We start from the raw sequence: 24,139 nt of genomic DNA on the forward strand, positions 1-24,139 counted from the left end.
AGAGCAAGGAGGGACATCCTAGAGGGGCGACCAGTGCTGTGACCTTTTGCCCCACCCTGAAGGTGGCTGCCACTGTTGTTTGTTTCACCTCGAATGAAACCACAAAGAAACTGTTCTTTATGGCACCCACTTGTCTTTGTTTCCACAGAACTGATTCATCCCTGTAACACATATTCCTTAAGGAAGCAAAAGCCACATTTCCCGGGTCCCCGGGACCGCGCGGGACAGGAGAAGACGTACCTGCTAGCATCAGGGCTCGGATGCACTCCGTTCGGCCCTGCATGGCAGCCTTCATCAGGGCCGTGAACCCAAACACGTTCCTCCTTTCAAGGTCGAGCCCAGGGAAGTAGTTCAACAAGTAGTTGGTGATGATGGCGTGACCTGCAGAGAGATTTGCACATGTGAATAGACCACACTCCACAAAGAGTGCTCTTTCCAGTGAGGTCTCCCTAGAGAGAGAGAAACGTTGTGGGGTTGGCCTCCCGGGCCCACCCATCTGCGGGAGGTGAGTCTGCCTCTGAGACCGCAAGAAAGGATTCTCACGGAGTCCAGGAAATGGGAAGGCACTGGGCGCCGGCGCTGCCTCCGTGGGTTCACCGTTCCCTTCGCCGACCCACGTGGGAGCTCCGCTGTCCTGTCACACCGCTGAGGAGGCCTGAGCAGCCAGGATGCTGAGGGGTGGCATGCGGAAATGCTGAGCCAGCCCAGCAGACACTGTGGCTCAGGGGAAGGTCCTGCATGCTGTCAGCTCCCAGCAGGAGCCACCAGTGCACAGATGCAGAACCAAAACTGGGGCTCTGGGTCGCTTCCCAGGACTCCCCGGCTTCAGGGAGGAGGAAGGCATCGTCGCAGCAAGAGGATATGCCAGCGCATACTGCCACCCTCTGTTACTGCTCAAAACTGTCTCTCTGTCTCTCATGCACACACACGCACATGAGCGCATACACAGAGACACAGAGAAACACACGCACGCACACATGGGAACACAGGCCATATTGCTATCGAGATCCTCAGCCAGAAACCCCAGCAGGTAAGAATACTCATTTGAGAATATAGATTTCTCCCCTTTATAGGCTTGCACTTACAAAAGAGACCTGGTTTTTGGCTCTTCTTACCCTCCCAAGTTGGGGTGAAAAAGGAGAGCGTCATATGCCAAGCAGTATTCCCAGGGTTCTCCAGGCTCCTCCCCTTCCCCTTCCAGAAAACCAAAATGGAGTGGGAGCATTCTTCAAACAGAGCTACCTGGGACACAAAGACAGGCTTTGGGGTCAAATGTCCATGCAGCCTAATGCCCACTAGCCATACTTCTTAAGTGGGTTTGCGAAAGGACACCACCCTCCTCCACTTCAGTACCCTAGGCAGAGTCCCAGCCCTGGCACTAGTGATACTTGGCGCCAGATTATCCTCAGTGGTAGGGCTGTAGACCCCTTGTCTCCACCCACTAGATGCTGGCAGCAACCACACCCCTCCTTCCACCCAGGTCATGACAGCCAAAAATGTTTCCAGGCATTGCCAAGTCCCCCTGTGGGAGCAAAATCGCCCCATCGAGAAGCACCATCCTAGAGGCTCAGACTGCATTGTTTCAGAACCAGCCACACCAAGGTGGGAGACAGCTTCTTCCACTCCTCACCTTCACCCTGCCCCCTCAACACCCCAGGCCCACCTCTCAGCTGCCATCTCCATCCTGGCCCTGCTGGTGATGGCTAACATACTCTGGGGAGTAAGAGCAGACTGTGGAAGCCCTCTCCTGGGCACGGGTAGCCGTGCTGGGCGCCCAGTCTGCATCCTTACACACTGAAGATCCTGCTCTCTGAAATGCCCCCATTCGTCCCTACCACATGCAGGTGCCTTTGGAACTGCCACTGTCAAGTTGCAGGTGCAGGGCTTCACGGGCATTTCAGTGCACACTGTCCTTACCCAGGGACTGGCCCCTTCCCCCCAAGGAAGCCCCTGCACCATGGAGAAGCCAGGACCCATGAGGCTCCTTCCCAGCTGATTGAGATTTGGGATGTGGCGGAGGGAAGGCCTCCTCCGGAGGACGGGCAGGCTGACTGCCCTGCAGGACAGAGACTGAGTGAGCTGAGGCCCACAGCCAGTGTGACCCAACGTTATCTCCGCCCACAGCAGCACGCAGCGACCCAGTTTCCTTCCTCGAAGGCTGCTGCCCAAGCAGTATCAAATCCTCATCAACTTCCAAGTTAGAAACAAACAAGCAACGAAAATTAGAGTGCAGACTCTTCTAGAAACATTGTTGGCTGTTTACCATTGAATTCAGCCCATTTTGTGAACTCACTGCAAAAATTACAAGGTCAAACATATAGCTTTTCTGGGAGAGAAACACTAATACAACCGTGTTGTGGGTTAGCAAGCTGGAAACAGACTGCTGCCACCCTCCAGCTCTGTGACTCGAGGTTCCCACGGCATCTGATACTTTCTGACTCATTCCAGCCGCTTGGCCCTCCACTGTCAGTTACAGAGCCAGGGGCGGGGGTAATGCTGGCAGTCCTGAGCCCAAAGCAGCTCAACTTTTCTAAACTGGGGAGAGTCCTTTGGTCTCAGTGAGGTGTCATCCAGTTACACGCTCTGCGGCACCTGTCAGTTAGATTTAGCCAGGGTCCTAGTGAAACGAACTGCAATTCGTTTAGAGCCGTTTCTTAAAAGATGTGAGTGTATCTGTCGCAATTTTCAGCATCATGTCCTTTGCACTGATACATTCTAAACACTTTGAACAGGCGGGGAGAGGAAAAAATGAAAATCTACAAAGCAAAAAGCCCATTATACAGGTCTGTTCTGCATATTACATTGAGCTCAGAAAACCAACACGTGGTCAACTCATTCTGACCACAGGTATGAACTTTCAACAACCCAGGAAATCACTCCTGGCTCCCCAGTGACTCTCCCAGAATAACAGAATAATACCTCCTATCATACAGACAACCCCACTCAGTGAAATCAGAGTGGACCCAATGCTTCTAAGAACGTATAAATATTATTAAACTTTCTTCATAAAAACCACAACAATTAACCAAGGGGAGAGTTCCTTTTCTTCAGTAAGAAAGAAAAATAGATAGGTAGACAGAGAAATAGATAGAACACAGCTCTCCTTGCATAACAAAACCCAAACATGCACCATATTGAAATTTAGTATGAGCCGAGTCCAGATTAGACCTTATAGAATAGGATCTCCTAAAGTCCTCAGGGGAAGCTCTTTTAAAAGATGGGCTTACCATACAGACTCCGAGAACACCTTGCCCCCCAATAATCCTTACCCTGCCTAAGAGAAAGACACAAAGTGACTCATGTGAAATAGCTTCAGTGCGATGATTAAACAACAGTGTAGACAGAGAGTTCAATGCTTCAGAGAGTTGGCTGAGAACACCAAGTGCAGGTCCCTACCCTCCCACTTAAAATCTGGGTGACCCTGGGAAAGTGAGTCAACTTCACTGAGTCTCTGTTTCTGCATCTGGAAAACAGGAGATAATATCAGCCTCACAACTGTGAAAATTATAAGGTAATAGGTTGTATAAAAAGTGCTTGATATAATAGACAAATTTCCGGGCAGAAAAATTCCAAATAATTTATGCAGGTACTCCACTCTCAAGGAGGTGGAACACAGCACACTCCTTGACCTGTGGATTCCCTCCAGAGAGTAGAATGAGAAAAGGCAGGAGGGGAGAGAACTTCACAATAGAGAATCTGACAGACACAATCTTAGCCAGGTGATCACAGTCAACATCAAGTGACAGGTCACACTGACAACATGTACTGACAAGCAGTCTTTGACCAAACTTTAGTCAGACTCCTGAACCTTTTCCTAGGCCCCTCTGTGTGTCTCCTTGTAATAAAATCCCCCACCTTTGATATCTGATCAAGCTCCTCCTCCCCACCATCCCCAGGCAATGGCTGACCATCCTGGCCTGTCTTGAGCAACAATCCTGTTAGGTTGGTTTAGCTAGACTCTCTCATAAGCCAGAGGTTTCCTCTTAATTTTTCACCCACTGACTTGCACCCTGCTCCTTGGCTGTAAGTCCCCACTGTCCTGTTGTATTTGGATTTGAACCATCTCTCTTTTCCCATCGCAAAATCCCAATTCAGGGTCCCTACACCTATCAAGATGATCCTGACTGAATAGGGTCTGCCTTACCATCTGTAACAAATGTCTTTTAATTTTTTTTTCTTTAGCCACACCCTTGATACAATGTAATGAAAATGGCAATCTCCTGTGTTCCTTCTCCCCAAAACCCATAACTCCAGTCTATTCATGAGAAAAACATCAGACAAATCCCAATCACGGGACATTCTCCAAACTGCCTGACAAGTACTCCCCAAACTGTCAAAGTCATAAAGTCTAAGAAACTTCATAACCAAAAAGAACCTGGAACCTAAGGGAATGTAACAATTAAATTAGGAAAAATCTGAGGGAGTTGGAATAAAGAATGAACTTAAGTTAATAATTAAAATGCATCAATATTGATTCATTTGTTGTATCAAATGTATTATGCGAATGTCAGATCTGAATAATGGAAAATTGAGTACAGGTTATATAGCAATTCTCTGTATAATCTTTGCAGTTTTCTGTAAGTCTAAACTATTATATTTTATAATCAAAGTTTATTTTATAAAAGGGAGATCTAGCATAGGGCCACTTAACAAGTGTACAATGTAGGAATGATGACTCTTGGCCACTACTGGGTGTGGCTCCCCTCCATGCTGTCCCCAAGCCTTACTGATGATGGGGGGAGCTCACCAGGAGGCTGTGATGGGCATGCAACAGGCAGAAGATAGTGGCCGGGTCCCTGGGAGGCCAGGAGAATGGAAAGAAGTGGTTGGCTCAGAGCTCTCCTATAGAAGTGAATGGACGGGCCTTGGTGACTGTTTGGCTGAGCCACGTAACAGAAAGAGAAAAGCCAAAGATGACCCTGATACCAGCACAGCCTTGGTCCCTGGCTCCACTTCAGATGGCCAATGTCATCTTTGCTGAGAGTGTTTGGACTAGAAATCTATGGTACCCGAGCTTGACTGGATTCTCAAACAGTCCCAATAACACCGCTGGGATTTCCCTTGACTCTCTCCCAATCCCCATGTGGGACATTTTAAACCTTCCCACTCTTAAGTCACCTACATCACAGCAAACCCCTTTCCCAGGAGAGATGACACACCTCTTACTTCAAAGAGGGAAGAGAAACCACAAGAAGGGAACCCCCTCAATTTTCCCATCACACCACCAACATCCCCTATGCACGGCAGTCTCTCCTTCCCTCCTACTGAACAGGGAGGGTGAGGCTTCCCCTAAAGATGCCAAAGTCTCCTCCCCTCCAAGATCTGTGCTACCAATTACCTCCTCTTCCTCTTCAACCTCTCCTTCCTTGCAAATCCATCAGATTGCATTCATGGCCCAAATCCTTCACCTTGCTCTTTTCTGCATGACTTGGAAATTCTTTTGTCAAGAACTGGGATGTTGGCTGGTGTGACACAAGCAGAATCCTGAAATGCACTTACTCATCTGGACTTCCTGTCACACTTGTGCCTCAGCCATCTCCCTAAGAAGAACATGCCAAAGCCACCTTTATGGTGTCTGGAAGAGGATGAGAAACGCATGGAGCAAAGCTGCCCCAGAAAGTCCCCAAGCATACCCTTGGACAGGGTCCAACTCTCTGCAGACATGCAAGCAAAGGCAGTCAAGATCCACAGATCCCCAGCCCACACACAGATGCATGAGCAATAACTTGTTATGTAGCAATATGCTGATATGCATGATCAAGGATATACCATTATATATATATATGACAGTCAGTCCATTCAGGCTGCTATGACAAACTACCACAGACTGAGTGGCTTGAATAGCAAACACTTCTCACAGTTCTGGAGGCTGGGAAGTCCATGCCAGCACATTCAGTGAGGGTCTGCTTTCTGGTTTGTAAGTGGCCATCTTCTCGCTTGTCTTCAATGGCAAAAGGGGTCAGGGAGTTCTCTGGAGTCTCTTATAAGGACACAAATTCTATTTATAAGCACTCCACCTTCACGACATAATCACCGTGAAAAAGCCCCACCTCTGGATATCATCACTTGAGGATTTGGATATAGCATGTGAATTATAGGTGGCACATAAACATCCAGTCTGTTGCAATGACCAACAATAATCCCTGTGGACCTGTCTTTGCATTCCAGCCACCCACCATCAATCATCTGACTCCTTTTCAGTCTAACTCCCAGAGTTCTTTCTCACTCTCACTACTTACACTCTCCTACTTCTCTCAAAAAAGACTTCCAATGGTCCCCAAAGACTGTCTTGTAGCAAAATCCAATGGTTACTGGTCAGCCTTCATCTTACTGGACATCCCCACAGCATTTACCATTTGCGTCTTCTATCCTTTTTAAAGTCTCTTTCCACAGATATCCTAAAAGCCGACCCTTCCAACTTCCCTCCCATGTCTCTGGCCATACCTTCTCAATACTCTTCATGAGCTCCTCTGCCCCGTACTTCTGAAATGCTGCTGTTTCTCAGACACGTGACCAAGCCAGCTTCTCATCCCATAAACACTTTCTTGATGATCCTATCCATGCTCGCTAGCTCAGTCTCTCTTCCTGAGTTTCTTACCTATATACAGGCCTACTGGATATGTTATCTTAGGCATCCCACAAACTCAACACGTGCTTCTTCCAAACCCCCTCCTTTCTCCCATGTTCCTCATTCAGTGATGAACACCACCAATCACCTAAGTGACCAGACCAGAAATCTGAGCTTTGTCCTCAGCCTTCTACCCATCCTTTCCCCATCCAAGCTACCGTGGAGTTTTGCCAACCCCACGTCTTAAATAGCTTCCAAATCTGTCCTGTTTCTCCATCCTCACTCTAACCCTTGATCCGGGCCACCACATCCCACCTGGGGTACAACCCCTCTCCTAACTGTTCTCCCAGGTCCTAGTGCTGCCCCTCCATCCATTCCCCATGCTACCAGCATGATAACTTGAAGAAGAAACTCTTTTGACCAACACAACTACCACTTAAAACCCTTAATGGTTTCTACTCTTTAGATGAGGTCTCAACACTTGAACAAGTTAGCTCCTTTTTATCCAGCCCGGCTCTCTGAAGGGTAGCAGAGTATGCCACCCCAAAACATGCCACTTTGGCATAAGGATGATTTTGACCCAAAGGCAACTGAAAAAAATCAGACCCAAGAAAAGCTTCCTGTCCTCCCCAATCTGTCTAAAAGCAGGAAATATTTTATTTTCCCCAGTTTTAATGAGATATAATTAACATACAGCCCTGTATAAGTGTAAAGTGTACAGCACAATGATTGGACATATATATATTGTGAAATGATTACCATAATAAGTCCAGTTAACATCCCTTTTCTCTTTCAGGTACAAAAAGGAGAGGAAAAAAGAATGTTTGTTTTTAGACACCATCAGACTGGACGGGGCACCAGAGGAACCTACACAACAAATTTTACAAACTAGCCCTTATCTACCATTAGTTTCCTGATCTTGTAAACCTAATACTGCTTTCCTCTGTCCTGAAATTTCCCCACAAATTTATTGTTCTTTGGTGAAGATGCCACATAAGCTGGAGATCTAAGCCACCTCCTTGAGTTATTCATTTTTACCTTGGGATCTCCCATGTACACATGTTTATAAAGGTCTGGTTTTCTCTTCTTAATCTGTCTTTTAATACAGGGTTCTCAGTCAAGAACTCAGAAGGGTAAAGAAAAAATTATTTTTTCTCCCCTAAACCCCTTCTTCGCCCTCAGCTCTTGCACCAATGCCCTCCTATCCTGCTTTGCAAGCACTCAGGTCTCCTTTTAATTCACCTGAGTGCCATTCTTTCTCCAATCTAGTGGCCTCTGCACACGGGAGCCTCTCTGCCTGGAATATTCTTCCTTCCCTTTTACCCAGCTACCTTGTGAGCCAAGCCTTCTGATGCAAGTGCTCCCCTGGTCCCCCAGGCATGCATGAGGCAACTGACCTGTGATGTTGCATGGTCCACATTCCCATGAGGCCACCACAACCCTCGTGACCCTGCTCAGGAGTCCAAAACTTTCAATTCACTGTAAGTTCAATAAACATTTAGCAAATAAAAAGGCTGAAGGATTCCTACTTCTCCCTTGGAAAAAGTACATGTATCATAAAGGTTGCTAATTTTCAAGCCGTAACCCACATTATTGGAGGTTCAATGGCCATACAATGATTAATTATTGATTACTCAGACATTCTATTCAAAGAAAGGAAATAGACAATAAACCTGTGCTGTTCTAAAAATGAAGAAATGTTACAGAATTTGGGTTGTCTGAAGACCTGATTGGTTTGACGCCAGGTACTCAAAACGTAGTTTTCCAAACCAGGCCAGTAGAGGGAAGTGTTGACTTTGGAAACGTCACATCCCACAGACGCTGCAGGAGAGAAGAGACTGGCCACAGCTAGAAGAAGGAGGAAAAACGCAGATAGGGAGCAGGGCAGGCGCCTCTGACCAGCTCTCCTCGCACTCCACAGGGCAGGCATGTGGGAACAGGGAGAGCTGTGACACTGGCCCAGGCTTGCTCCTGCCTGGCTGGCAGGCAGGGGCGGGGCATTGCAGGGGTCAGTCAGAAAGGCTCCGAAAACTGGAGTTTACAGGCAAAGACAAGGAGATGATAGGGAACCCCAGAGACTGCCCAAGTTCTAATTTAAGTGACAGCATAGAACCAAGAAAAAGAAAAACATTTCAAAAACCCATAAAAATCACAAAGAAGTCAGGCCGAAATAATGACCATGGGTGGTGGTAATAATTGAGACAGGTAGAATGGAGAAGCATTTACTCCTGCCTTCTGGCCACGTCCTACATTCTCCTCTGAAGTGAAGTCCTCCCCAGATCCAGTTCAGAGCCAGGCCTGGCCACGCGGTCTGAGCCCACCCCTGGCCACACCTCTGGGAACCTTGCTTCCACTGTGTCCCCAGCAGCAGGACCTGAAAAATGCCAAGCTGGCTGGTACTTGGTACCTTTGCTTCAGAAATTTTAAAATAAGTTCAAGAAATAACAAGTTTCAAGAATGCACCAACCATTACTTACACCCAACCAACTTTACATTATCACCCGTTCACAAAGGGCCCTTCTGCCTTCTCACTGTTTGGTGCTCCTGCCATGTGTTAAAGAGGAACAGGAAACAGAGAAAGTAAACACATAACTCCATCCCTGGGACCTTATACTTATTTCTCTATCTTATTTTGTATCTAATTTTTGTTAGGGGAAGTATCATAGAAATGGAAATTACTGGCTAAATGGGATTTAGGGATTCTTGGAGGATTTATTGTCATACATTCTGTCATTATACAGCCTCATACAGATTTAGCTGTATTTTTATTGTGCATTAGGTAGCCCTGGAGGTTAAACTTTGGAGAAAACACCCAGCAGGCAGATCACAGCATTTGCATCCTAATTTATTCTCACAAATGCTGAGTCCTGCGGAAAGCCAGGACTGCCAACTGTCAGACAGGCAACGCACTTGCAACAGCAAATAATATTAACATGTGGCTGCTTTCAAGCGTCCCTTCGCCACACAGACACTGCTGGGGCCTGTGTTGACTAGACCAAGTCAGCTGAGGTCATTCCACCTCCATTGCCAGCCTCTTGTTTTGGCTCCGGCCCTCTGATGTGGTCTGGTCATGAGATGCAAACGAAAATCTGCCGGAGGCTTCTGGAAATGTTCTTCCATCTCAGAGAACAAAACATGACAGGGATTTGCTCTTCCTTTGTGAGGCCTTTGTGTATGGCGATGGGAGGCCATGGTGCTCGGAGCTGCCAGGGCTTTCTTGAGATCACGAGGGAAGAAGGTCAAGAGCATTTCTGAGAAGATGGCCCCAGGTGCTGACATCGTGGAGCCACCCAAAGAAGTAGCCCTCCAACTATCACCTTCAGAAATGTCATGTTGCAAGAGAAGGCGATTTCCTCATTCTTGAATCTGTTTCACTGGGTGCTCAGTAAATTACACCCACAACATCATAACAAATCCTAGGCTCCTGTGAGAATCAAGCAAACAGAACCGCAAACAATAAGAAAGTCCGTTTGGGATCAGCAAACACAGAAAAGTGATCGTGTCCACAGTTGGCAGGAACACCCTTGGGGACTCAGAAAGTAGAAACCGTACAGCTTTTTCTAGAGGCCACTTGGCAGGAGCCACGTAAATGTGCACATTTAAAATGTGCATGCCCTGTGATGAAGAAACTGAGTTCCAAGAATCTATTGTGCGTTAGTTCTCTCTCCTTCTCTACCCTGTTTTTGCAGGAAGGTAAATCTCAAAACCTCCTGGGTCCCTTAGCCCTAAAGTCTCCAGTGTGGCTCAGCAGGGGAACCTGGTGGATGGGGTAGAGGGAACAGAGCCTGGTACTTACCCCAGTCTCACCACCCACCTCCCACCCCAAGGGCCTGATCACTCAGATGTCTCAGGTTACAGCACAGGAGAGGCAGCCAGCCCTCTTCCAGGGTAACTCTCTCCCAGGTCCTGCCCCTTAACTCTGCCCCTCCCCCTCCACTAACAGTCCCCCAATCAGCTCTTCAGCTTAGCCCTCTGAGTACACCTGCTGCTGCACTAGTTCCCAGCCAGGACCCTGACAGATACATTCCCCCTCAGAAATGCACCCCCAGACACAAATGACTTCCCCTTCCCCATGTGCACTCGACTTGATGCTTGGGAGGCAGGAGTAGGTATGTCTTTGTTCACCCAGCACTTAATACAGCCATTGGACATGAAACTGCTAAATAAATATTTGCTTTATAGAAGGATCTTGTATAGAATGGATGAGCCACCATTTATTGAACTCAGAGTTATTGGACACAGGACACAGCCATGAACACGCAATCACACTCCGGAATGTCCTGTAAGGACAAGGTAAATCTTGTGTGCATTGGTCAACGTACAAAGACACAGATAGATCTGTTAAGTGAAAAAAAGTAAAATCACAATCTCTACATCATTAACCTCTTTGCAGAAATAAAAGTGGAAGCCCTACTTGTGTTTGAAAAGGAGAGGTCTGAAAGGGTAAGTAGCTGGAACTTCCTCAGTCTGGGAGAGGGAGAATTTGGGAGAATGAAAAGGGGTCTTGTAAAAAATACTTCTGCAATGATTTTTTTCTGTAAGCATGTACTACTAGGCTTATTTTGGAAATAAGAAATCATCAAATAAATAAAACGGGTCATGGAATTGGATTAAAATGGGACATCACCTGATCCCAGCAGCAAAAAGCCTGAACAGACTCTGATAAAATAGTCCATGAAAGCCAACAACAGGCCCTCAGTTGCTCTCCTTTATTCTCACTTTGATTTAATGATGGCTCTGGGTCCCTCTGACAGCTAACGCGGGTCTGCGACTCCCCCGGCTTTAGTGCCCATTGAGAGGCTCCCGCTGTGACCATTTAAAAAGTGAACCTCTAAAGGGAGTCCCCAGACCAGCAGCGTCAGGGTCACCTGAGAACTCACTGAAATGCTCCGCACTCCCACACGCCATCCACAGAGACCTCTCATTGTGCTGCCTCAGCGTTCCAATGCCCTGAGCACACACGGAGCCCATCCTTCTGCTCCACCGCTTTGTGGTCAGCATCATCCCCTGTCCAAAGGGCTGAAAGCCGGGACGTGGCCCACATCACAACCACTGAGACCTGAGCTTTCTGTCTCACTGCTCTGGATCCTTTTCTGCCTCAGACACCACCTCTGGGCCACCAGGATCACCTGGCCCCTGTCACCATGAACCAAGCCTCATGCCACTCAAGTGCATTCACTCACATTTGATCTACACCCTTAATGATCCAGCCCCTGCATCTCATCTGTCCTAGACATAAGCAGTCCTACAGCTGCACGAACCTATGCCATTCCTCAGTCGCCAGGCTGACTTCTGGCCCTGTGGCTTTGAGATGCATTGGCCAAGCCAGCCTTCACCACCCAGCTCAAGCACCCCTTTCACAACCCCTGTCCTAAACCACCAGGCTGACGGGCTGTTCTCACCCCATGACACCAGGGATCCCTCCATCAGATGGCTATTTAACTGGAGAATTACTCAAGGGCAGAACTGCCTTTGACTCCCACACCACTGGTCCCTGACCTCGTTCCTGGCCAGTGGGAGGTAATAAATGACGGGCCAGTGGTCACTGAACACCTCACAATATCAATTTACATTTTTGCAGCTCAGGAAGTAGTGCATGTAGGCCTTTAAAGCCTGGCAAGCTTCACATCTATGGAGGTAATGCTTCATACCCTGAAATCTGATGAAGGGAACATGTGTTAACACAGGCCCAGCCCCTCTGTGAGTTGGGAGCCTTCCCCACCTTCCGCACCCTGATTGAAAGTCAGGGTGTGCACAGGCTGCTTCCCGTTACAGGGAGTGAAATTACCAGACACTGGCTTTTCCACCCTCCCTGGGCTCCCTTCTCTGTCACCCACACTGGCGTTGACACAGGAGCTGGTGATGCAAGATGGAACAGGCAGGTCTCTCTTTGGGGGCAGCGGCAGATATTTACTTTCCATAAGCAGCATGCAGTGTGGTTTGGGGCATTTTCTGCAGCTTCTCGACCCTGACAACTCAGCCAGATTCCCAACAACTCACTACGGTATGAGGTGCTCTACCTCTTCTCCTGAGTTCAGCCAGAAACAGCTTCTTTGCAGCTGGGAACATGCACGATGCAATGGATGTCATCTTGGAAGTCAAGAATTTTGAAAGTGGTCAGTTACAAAACTGCTTGATACCACGGTTACAAATGAAGCATGGTCCTGAAGCAACAAGCATAGTTGCCCTATTTGTCTTGAAATATGTATGGATGCAATTCTGGAAGAGGACAGCCACCGTGCACTAGACAATGTCAGCACAAGTACGCCTCTTGAGTAACACATGGTCAGAAGGACACTTATTTGGGTGCACATTCACCTGGGTAGCTCACAAATAGTCGCACCCTGTTACACTGACACACTCCAGCAAGTAGCTACTGGGCAAAGCGCAAGGTGACCTTGTAAATATGCCTACTTTTATACTTAATTATCACTAACACGATATGTCTCTTCCACTAGTGAGTTCACCAGCATCTTTCTGTTCCTGCATCTCCAACTGGGGTGTGTGCAATTCTCCAGGCTGATGTGATGGTGAGGATGGACTTCCAGTGCAGGTTCAAGGTTATATTTGCCCAGGACTGAGTTCTGCACTGGTGGGTAGACTCTGCACTGCTCCAAGTGCACGGAAAATGTGCATACACACCTATCAGTCTTTTCTTATACTTCTTAGCAGTAGAACAGGATTTCTGCTCAATTTTCATCTTTACAGTAAATGTCACGAGCTAAGGTTGTGCGCAGCCCCCCATACACACACCTGGCAGACACTCTCCTGCCTGGGCTCCGGGGAAAAAGGAAAAGCCAGGTCTTACCTGCCTGCGCAGCTGTGATTAGGGCCGTATTCCCCTCTCTGTCCTGCCAGTTGACGTCAACGTGGGGGCAGTCCGCTAAGACCACCACAGTATCCACAAAGCCGTGGTAGCAGGCGACAATGAGGCCAGTCTAGAAATAAAGAGGCAAGCAGGTCAGAGGAGCAGAGCCTGAGCATCACCACTGAAGCTCCCAGGGCACCCCCTGTCACCCAGGGACTGGAACAGCAGCAGGGGAACAAGGAGGAACCCCAAGTCCCAGTTCTCAGCAGTTTAGAGCAAGCCAGCTGTCTGTTTCTTCTCACACTGAGCACGGCCCATGAATGCCTGGGAAACACCAGAGAACCAAGTCCCTGCCACCATGGGGCGTGCCTTCTGGTGGCGGGCAAGGAGCAGCACATAAACCGTAGACCTAACATGTGAGTGACAGAGTGCTAGACTGTACACTAGGCTAAGGGAGGTGGCTGAGTGCAGGAGAGGGGCAGCTCTGTCTTTTTATTTTTTTAATGTATTTATTGCTTTTCTATTACAGTTGTCCCACTTTTTCCCCCATTGCCTCCCCATTCCACTCACCCCCTTCTCCCACAGTCAATCCCTACCCCGTTTTCCATGTCCACGAGTCATTTATACTAGTTCCTTGACTAGACCCTTTCCCTTCTTTCCCCCTTCTCCCCTCCCCCTCCCCCTTAGTCACTGTCAGTCTGCTCCTTGTTTACATGCCTCTGGTTCTATTTCACTCATCTGTGTTGTTCATTAGTTTCCTGTATTAGGTGATATCAGATGGTATTTGTCTTTAACTGCCTGGCTTCTTTCACTAAGCATAATACTCTCAAGCTCTGTCTTAAATAGAGTGCTGGATGGGAAGCCTGTGGAGCAGAAGTGAGCAAGGAGGAAGTCAAGGAAGCGAGGGATCCTGGGAAGACACACAGGAGCACGGGGGTTTCTGCAGTGTGGTAGGAGCATTCTGAGCAGTCCGTGCCAACTGTCTGCATGACTGGCTGCCGAGTGGGAAATAGACCCTAGGTGACCAGGATGGAAGCAGGCTCCAAAAGCCTGACATTCCCATGGGTCAATGATTTTCACCCTTTTTTCATCTCATGGCACACATAAACTAGTTACTAAAGTTCTGCGGCACACCAAAACATGTATTATATTTTTTGCCATTGTGACAAAAAAAAAAAAAAAAAAAAACAGGCATAATTTGATTCATTCACACTGGAAGGCTATTGTTGTGTTTGTAGACTGCTGTCATTTTTTTATTTGACAATTTAAGGGAAAAGAGGTCAGCAACCCTGAATAAATGGTCAGGTATTGCATGTTTTAAAAATTCTTGTGGCACCCCAGTTTGTCGCAGCAGACCAGCTGAAAACTGCTGCCATGGTTAAAACTAGTGTTTAGCTAGAGTTTCAATTCTCTGTTTTAATTGGTGCATCTTGGTGTCCCCAACAGAAAGGTGGAAGAAGAGATACAGTCTTTGGCAACCCCCTGACCATGGTGTCCCCCAAGAAAAACTGAAACAGGAGACTTATCACAAAGGCAAATATTGTCCACTGGCTGCATCCACAGAAGCCCACTTGCAGGTGGCTCCCTAGTTGAAGCCACAAATATTTTTTTTAATTATAAGCAAACTTTTCATAAAAATAAAATATTATTAAGAAAATATAAGGAAGCTACCTACAAATGAAAGCCCCTACTTGGAGGTCAGCCAGAAATTCTAGGCTGTCAAGACACAATTCCAGCCCTGACTGGTGTGGCTCAGTTGTTTGGGCGTCACCCACAAAGGGACAGGTCGCTGGTTCAATTCTTGATCAGGGCACATGTCTGGATTGCAGGCTCAGTCCTGGTCAGGGCACATACAAGAAGAACTGATCAATGTTTCTCTCTCACATTGATGATTCTCTCCTTCTCTTTCTCCTTCCCTTCCCCTCTCTCTAAAAATAAATAAATAAAATCTAAAACACACACACAAGCCTAATTTTCAAAGTCTACACACCATAGAAAAATCAGAGCAATAAGACCAATAAAATTATAATTTGATATGATTCTACTTAAAACTTGTGTTTATACATAAAAAGCAAAAATAGACAAACCAAAACCTCATTCCTTGCAGGAAGGATGGAATAGCACCAAGAGTCTAATAACAACATTTATTATATTAACAGATTAAAAGGGTGGGGGAGGAACAAAAGTGATCATCATCTAAGTGGGTTAAAGCTCTCCACATACATACATACACACACACACACACACACACAGAGCACAGATAAATGCATAGAAAACATCTGGAACAATTACACCAACATATTATGAGTAATATCCTCTGTAGATGGAATGGGAACAGAGGGTGTGTAATGGTTAATTTTATGTATCATAATTTTAAGTGTACCCAGATATTTGGTTAAACATTATTCTAGATATTTCTGTGAAGGTACTTTTGAGATGAGATTAACATTTAAATCAGTAAAGCAGATTGTTCTCCATGATGTGAGTGAGCCTCATCCAATCAGTTGAAGAACTGAATAGAATAGAGTAAGACAGAATTCTGCCCTTGGACTTGAACAATAATTATTTCCTAGGTGCCTGGCGTGCCAGCCCACCCTGCAGATTTTGAACTTGCCAAGCCTCCACAGTTGCATGAACCAATTCCTTAAAATAAATACATGTGTATCTATAGATACATATACTTATATACACACACACACATTTTGTTGGTTCTGTTTCTCTGGAGACAGGGTAGGTGTGGAAGGAACACTTTAGAAGAACTATTTTCATTGTTTAACTGTTTCTGTACAGTTAGAATTTTTTAAAACAAAGCGTTATTTATAACAAACTTACATGACTTTAATTCAAAATGAAGAACAAGTAAACAAATGTGATGTTTACATTAATAATGCTCTCAATAGGAAATACAGTTTTATAACAACCATGTAAACGACTGTGAAGAGGGGAGGGGGGAGGAGGGGCATTGCAGAGAAGCAACAGAAGCTGACAAACAGCCAAGGAAAGAAGCACACACAAACCCATAGGCAGATGGTACAATAATAGAGTAATAACTCCTGATCATCCAGAAGGAAAGGGATATTACTCATGTTCAAATGTGAGAAAAAATTGCATCATTCATAATATAATTATTTTTAAGTTCAGAACCAAGAGAGTAAACTTCGGTTAGTTGAAAATTCATAAGCACCTTTCTCTATAATAATACCACTGACAGGGAGGGGGAGAGGTTTAAGTGGCTTTATGGAAGATTTTAGGTAACTCTGGTCTTCCAAAGAAATATTTTCTAAAGGGAGACCATGCAATGCCGTTAGCATGAGTGCAATGGATGAAGCGTACGAGGCATACTTTCAATAGTCTTATTTATGACTAGGCACCATGATGAAAAAGTAAATTCCAGAACTAGAATTTGATCTACATTGATCACTCCAACGTGGCCACACCATGTGTCCACGGTTTGGGTTCGCCCCAGTGCCAATCGCAGGCTTGGGTTCCCATGCCTCCAAGGCTGTGCATGCGCAGTGGCCGCTGCCTAGACCACCCTTCCTCCCACCCCACAGACTTCACTGTATAAGCTGCTGGCACGTGCCTGATCCTCCTGCAAATCCTGGTTCAAGCCTCTTTTCACCCATTTTCCAATGCTCTCATTGGGCTGCCTTGCACACACCACTCCTCACTGGAAGATGAGCACCCCTTCCTAACTTGTTTCCCCCATGCCTGAGATCTATGAGGTCCTTGATAAGCATTTGTTGAATGAATGAAATGTCCCTGAAATGTTTCAGTACCATGAACTTCTCACAGACTCACACTGCTCAACTTACTCTAAACTAAGGAGCTGATACGTGGTGATGTGTGAGTTTTGAGCTTGTTACCTGACTTCCACACTCAAGTCTGGAAATTAGCTAAGGTCCCAGGGAGACCACAAAGAGGAGAATTGCCTTTCATGTGGTATCACCCTAGGCTGGTGCTGCCAGATCTAGGGCTGAATAATATAGATATGAAAGCAACAGCCAAAAGGAAAGAAAACGAAAGTGGGCTCAAGAATTCGACCCCAAGGAATTCATTTAAGGGACATCAAATGTATGTCAAGAGATCTGTATAAAGATCTGTAATTGCAAAAGCCTGAGAACAACCCAAATATACATCAAGATGATGACTGGCCAAATGCATGCTATGGGACACTATGTCGCACCCAGCAGGTGTTGATGTGAAAAAATCTTTGTGAGATACTAAGTGAAAAATAATAATAATGATAATATCCACAAGTAAGAATAGGATATGATATGACTTCTTTTTGTATGAACTTCTAAAATGTGTGTATGGCTCCTGCAATGGCTCTGTTCATAAAAAATCTTTTATTTTTCTAAAGAGAGATGAAAAATTTTAACTAACTACCTTCAAGGCACATACAAGAGGATGTTTTAAGTGCTTATTATATATTTTGGATCCATCTCAATGTCCTTTCAAGACACGTACATTTTTTCATTATACAAATAAAGTTACTTTGGCAATGGAGTTACAGGTGATACTTATATTTTTATTCCTGCTTTTCTGCTTCAAATAAAGAGATGTCTAATAAATTGTTTGAAATTTTAAAAAGAAACATTACAAAAGATAAAATGTATAAAATATATCAGGAGAATTCTTACAGAGGAAGGGCTCAGCTAGCAAACTTTGGATAAGGAGTAGATAAATTCAAGGTTGTCATAATTCAGAACAACTTCACTTTAGAATAAATTGTGCATACGATGTGAATTTTATTATCACTGCAAACCTCTTGTCTGAGTTTGTAATTTTAACCTGTCATTTGAGGAAACTATTTTGTTTAACTATAGTCTTTCTTCAAATCCAATGAGTGTGTTGCATGTGTGCATGTGTGTGTGTGTGCGTGCGCACGCGCGTGTATGTGTCAGACATTGGTCTAAATTTCCCAGTACTAGCAACGGTTTCCACATAGTCATCTTACAAGCATTTAGTGTTAGAAAACCAACTGACCCGAAGGCAGCAATTGTCAATAATGATATGTTCCTCTTACCATTTATTCACGGTATCTGAAGTAAAGCTTGGAATTTTTACAATGGATATACAAAGCTCAACAGAGAACTTTAAAGAGAAGAAACAGCTAGAAGAGCAAAACAGAGGAAAACAGAATGGAACGGAAGCCCCTCCCCATGAGGAAAGGCTTGTGCAGGGGCTTGGCACATGGCAAGGAGCTCAGAGTGTCTTCACACCAGACTCAGGTCCTCTACCCCAGTCAAGCCCTCAGACCATACAGCCCCAGATGACATCTAATGGCAACCTCATGAGAGACCCTGAGTCAGAAATGCCCAGCCAACCTTCTGAATTCCTGAGCCAGAAACTGAGAAAATAAATGCAGCATTAGATAATACAATCAATGAGTTGAGTCATAAGGATAGACTATTGATGACACCCAATTGCAACCTTCTGAAACCCACATATACTAACAAATTATGTTTCTGTCTTGACAATTGGATTAACAGATTATAGTTCAGTATATGCTTATACAAAGAAATAGCAACTAAATAAAATGTACAAGCATTTCAGTAATAATCAACCATTGTGATCTACTAGAGAATACACTAGGTACAGTAAGATACAATTAATGCCCCAAAGAGCTAAGAAAATTTCCCCTTTTGGCTCAAATTAGGACTCACTATATACTCAAAAGGCATAAGACCAACGTTATTTTATTCTATTTTTTCAAAAAACTTCCCTTTTTGAAATTACGGTGAAAAAAAGTTAAAGAACATTTTCTATTAAATAATCTTATATGTGATCAGACAAGAGTTAAAAAAGAGGTATATGAAGAATTTTAGTCATAAGGAAAGGCTTAAATTATAACATAAAATGAAAACATTTGTAGAGTTTCAGCCAAGATGGAGGTGGCGTAGGTAGACATGCTGTATCTCCCTTTACAACTAAGAGGAATACAACTACTTCAAAACTATAAAAACAACCAGAAGTACCAGAAAATCAAACTGAATGGAATTCCAACAAAGAAATAAAGAAGAAATACTCATCCAGACAGGTAGGAGGGGTGGAGCCAGGGCAGAGAAGATGCAATGTGGTGGTGGTGGCAGAGGCAGCACAGTAGCTGTGGCCCGCCGGCAGAAAATAGTCACACATTATAAGTCAGGAGGAAAATCTGGGGAGTCATCCCAGTCCTGGCAGTCCGCACAGCTCACGGCTGCAGCGACAGGAAAAATAAAGCCTCATTGTTTCTGACTGTGAATCAGTGGGGGTTTGAGCAGAACAAGAACCTGCTGGTCTCTCAGCAGAGTCTGTTTGTTTAGAGGGCCCCATGGTCCTGTAACAACGACAGACCCATCTACTCTGGGAACCATGGCCAGGGCAACAGCTGGAGGGATGCCAGTCTCATGTGGGAGGTGGGAAAAGTACCTGGAAAGGGGGCCAGTGCTGAGCAAGTGGCATTGTTCCCTCTCAGACCCCTCCCCAACATAGGGTGCCACAATATGGTGAAATGGGTCACCCCACACTGACAAATGCCTAAGGCTCCACCCCTTACAACATAACAGGTGTGACAGCTCTACTTAATACACAGAGGCAAATACAGGAGACTGTCAGATTGAGGAAACAGAGAAGTATGGACCAAAAGAAGGAGCAGATCAAGGTTCCAGTGGGAGAACTGAGCAACAAAGAGATAGCCAACTTAACAGGCACAGAGTTCAAAACACTGGTGATAACAATGCTCACAGACTTGATAGATAAGATTAAGTCACAACAAATGCATAAGGGAAGAAGTGAAGGCTATGTTAAGTGAAACAGAAAAATCCACACAAAACCAATAGTGAAGGGAAGGAAGCCAGGATTCAAATCAACGATTTGGAATATAAGGAAGAAATAAACAGCCAATCAGTACAGAATTAAGAAACAACAAGAATTGGGAAAAAAAAAAAAAAAAAAACAAGGTAAGGCTTAGGAACCTCTGGGACAACTTTAAATGTGCCAACATCTGAATCATGGAGGTGTCAGAAGGAGAAGAGGAAGAGCAAGACATTGAAAACTTACGTGAAAAATTAATGAAGAAAAACTTCCCTAATTTGGTGAAGGAAATAGACATACAAATTCAGGAAGCACAGAGTCCCAAACAAGCTAGACCCAAAGAAGACCACACCAAGACACATCATAATTAAAATGCCAAAGGTGAAAGTTGAAGAGATAATCTTAAAAGCAGCAAGAGAAAAGAAGAGAGTTATCTACAAAGGGGTATATATAAGACCATCAGCTGAGGGGGGATGCACCCCTGCGCCAAGCTCATCATCTGGCTTTTCTCTCCTTCTGCAGAGGTTGGGTTTCCGCTTCCCGAGCCTTGTCTTTGCCAGAGCCACTGCCATGTGGCCCCCAGACCCGGATCCCAACCTGGACCCCAAGCCCATTGGGTGCTCCAAGCTCTCACTGCAGCCCTCGGCCTCCGAGCCCTCCTACCCACAGGCGCCTTTCTCTGCTCGCTCAAGGGCCACCTCCTGCTGGCAGAGTCAGGTCTCTTCTTCATCTCCTTTGTCTGCTATGTGGCGTCTTCAGCATCCACCTTCCTCACCGCGCCCCTGCTGGAGTTCTTGCTAGCCCTCCTCTTCCTCTTTGCTGATGCCATGCAGTTGAATGACAAGTGGCAGGGCTTGTGCTGGCCCATGATGGACTTCCTACACTGTGTCACAGCAGCCCTCATTTACTTTGCCATCTCCATCACAGCTGTCGTCAAATACTCAGATGGAGCTTCCAAAGCAGCCAGGGTGTTTGGCTTCTTTGCCACCATTGTGTTTGCAATTGACTTCTACCTGATCTTTAACAACGTGGTCAAATTCCTCAAACAAGGAGGCTCTGCAGATGAGACCACAGCTAACAAGGCAGAAGAAGAGAATTCCAACTCTGACTCCAACTGAAGGGCTGCCGTTGCTCTGGCAACCCGAGCCACACAGGCCTTAACTCCTGCACTTCTGACCAGCCTAGGGACCAGGTGTGTTGGGAGGGAGACTGTGACTTCTCCAGCAGAAGCGGGAGTTGCTGATGGAGCAGGACTCCTCACAGCTTCCAGGTGATGCTTCTGAGCCCCACACACAGAAGGTGCCCCTTGGCTTAGCATATCTAACCACTCTGCACAGGAAAGGATCATGAAGAGTCTGCCACTCCTCATTTCTGTTCCAGACATTTAAGCGCTTTAACCTCTTAGCCAAAAATAAGCACAAAGGAACAAAGCAGATAGAGCCTTGTTACCCCATCACAGGAATATTTCATGCCGAGGGGGTGGGTAGAGGTAACAGGATGACTGACAAGACAGATATCACCCAGGGGTCAGCCAGTCCCCCTGGCCCCAGTGACTTTTGTCTCCATTTGGTGCCCCTGTTCATTCCAGCCACTTTGTCAAGAATGATCCTTCCAAGATTCCTTGGTTCAAGGAACACCACTTGCCGTTTCATTCTTTAAGCAGGGAGAAAACTGCCCTTTGCCCTTAACTGACACCTCACTCCCTTGGAATCCATGTCTTCTTCGGGTGATGTGAAGACTGTACAAAGAAAAGCTCATAAAGTAGCTTACCAGGTACAAAAAAGCAAGGGTCTCAAACAATGAAATAGCAGTGACAGCATCCTGTGTGGCTGAGCAGGCCCAGCCAAGGCTTCTCTTTCCCTGGGAACCCACCAGCAGGTGCCAGGTTTTTGGGCACTTAGGACGATGTGCTTCTAGACAACAGACCAGGTCTCCTGACCACCTCACAACGGGTGAACTGTGCATTCTGTGTTCATCTGAGGACCTGCTGTGTATGTATCTTCACTGGGACTTTGTAACTTTATCTACATATTTTTTTACACAAAAGCATCTTCTTAAATAGCATTTCCTGTGACCCGAGGCTTTATGAAATGAGCCAGAGTTCTGGACCCATTTGGGGGAATTTGTAACTTTTGTTCTCTTGCATGTGAATCACCTACCCTGAAAAATGAATTAAACAAGACTGACTACCAAAAAAAAAAAGACTATCACCTGATTTCTCAAAAGAAACTTTGTAGCTAAGAAGGGACTGACAAGAAGTATTCAAAGTGATGAAAAGCAAGGATCTACAACCAAGATTACTCTATCCTGCAAAGCTATCATTTAGAATGGAAGGGCAGATAAAGCACTTCCCAGACAGGCTAAAGCTAAGAGTTCATCATCACCAAGTCATTATTATATGAAATGTCAAAGGGATGTATTTAACTAAAAAAGTCAACACTATCAATGCTAAAATGACAACAAACTCACAACTATCAACAACTTAATCTAAAAAATAAAAACAAAATCCAACTAAGCAAACAACCAGAATAGGAACAGAATCATAGGTGTGGGGATCATTTGCAGGGTTATCAGTTGGGAGGGGGTAGGGGGAGAAATGGGGAAATGGTGCAGGGATTAAGAAGCATAATTGGTTGGTACAAAATAGACAGGGGGAAGTTAAGAATAATATAGGAAAGGGTGAACCCACAGAACTTATATGCATGACCCATGGACATGAACTAAGGGGGTGTGGGATTGCTGGGGGAAGGGAGGTACTAGACAGAGGGAAGCAAAGGGGAAAAGGTTGGGACTACTGTAACAACATAATCAATAAAATATACTTTTTAAGAAAAAAGAATAGTACAGGAAAGGGTGAAGCCAAAGAACTCATATGCACGACCCATGGACATAAACTAAAAGGGGTGGGATTGCTGGAGGAAATGTGGGTACTGAGCAGAGAGGAGCAAAGGGAAAAGAAATCGGGACAATTATAACAGCATAATCAATAAAATATACTTTAAAAAGACATATATATATACTTAGATAAAGCTGTGCTTATCCTTTCCTGGAAAGAGTTGGGAGGGCGTAAATTTTCAATCAGTATGCAATCAATAAATGAAAAACAAATTTGACCTATCAGGATCTATAGATTATAATCAGCTTTATGAGTTCCTTGCAAAAATGCTCTGTAAAGTTTCCAGAAAGGCATCCAAGTTGCCCAGTACATCAGCATCAAAAGTTGACACCCTGGTTGGATGTTTAGCCCACACGGCCAAGTGTCTCCTACTCCAGAGTTCCACCCAGCTGGTCTGCTGCTGGCTCTCAGACAGCAGTGTGTTGTGTTCCTCTGTATACATCAAACTCTATAACTTTCTTCAAGGCAACTTTTTCACAAATCTTGGGTCTGTGAGGCACAAACACTGGTTTGTCACATTGTGTGGCATAATGTAGTACCATCTAATCTAGTGGGTGTAGAAAAACACCCTAATTATTCCCCCAAATAACTTCATTACTGTGTTCTAATTGGCTCAGTTTGACACAGGCCACTCAAAGTGGGTTCCAGGTACCAGTGGTCCATTGTCTAGGAATGTGTTATCCTATATTTTCACCAGCCCTAGTTGGTCTATAGGACATAAAGTGTGAGGCATGCCCACTAGCAGGGTGGGTTATCAGGTGGATAGTGACAATCACTGGCCACCTGGGAGCCTCAGCTAACTCCTCAGGGATGCCAGAAACAGAAGTCATCTTGCTTTTCCTGTTAACTTTTGCTTTCACTAGTTTTTCTTTGAATAGTGAGGTGCATCCTCTTTCTTAGCATGCCTAGTCTCTGATCTTTTACCATGAGTCATTGCTGGTCCCACCGCAGCGAACAGCAGTCTCCTGTGGTAGGCTGGGATGGAGGGGTCACAGAGAGCAGGTGAGATCATAATGTGGTTTGTATCTGCCTTACAGATTTAGGAATATTAGTCCTACAATGGATGTGA

At 45.4% G+C, this 24,139-nt stretch overlaps 1 protein-coding gene and 1 pseudogene across 1 annotated transcript in view; one reads left to right on the forward strand and one right to left on the reverse strand.

Annotated features, from left to right (window-relative positions):
• The window catches only part of ANKRD33B (ankyrin repeat domain 33B), a 62,262-nt gene that overhangs the window by 9,008 nt on the left and 29,115 nt on the right, over positions 1-24,139 (reverse strand). The window contains exons 2-3 of the mRNA XM_090278911.1: positions 13,377-13,506; positions 241-381 (exon numbers count right to left, since the gene is read on the reverse strand). Coding sequence (XP_090135037.1) covers positions 241-381; positions 13,377-13,506 — 271 coding nt within the window. The remainder of the gene's footprint in view (positions 1-240; positions 382-13,376; positions 13,507-24,139) is intronic.
• Positions 20,745-21,292, forward strand: LOC150008303 (CKLF-like MARVEL transmembrane domain-containing protein 3 pseudogene; annotated as a pseudogene).

The sequence above is a fragment of the Furipterus horrens genome, unplaced genomic scaffold (assembly GCF_987537825.1).
Source record: "Furipterus horrens unplaced genomic scaffold, mFurHor1.1.pri manual_scaffold_5, whole genome shotgun sequence".
Classification (NCBI taxonomy): domain Eukaryota; kingdom Metazoa; phylum Chordata; class Mammalia; order Chiroptera; family Furipteridae; genus Furipterus; species Furipterus horrens.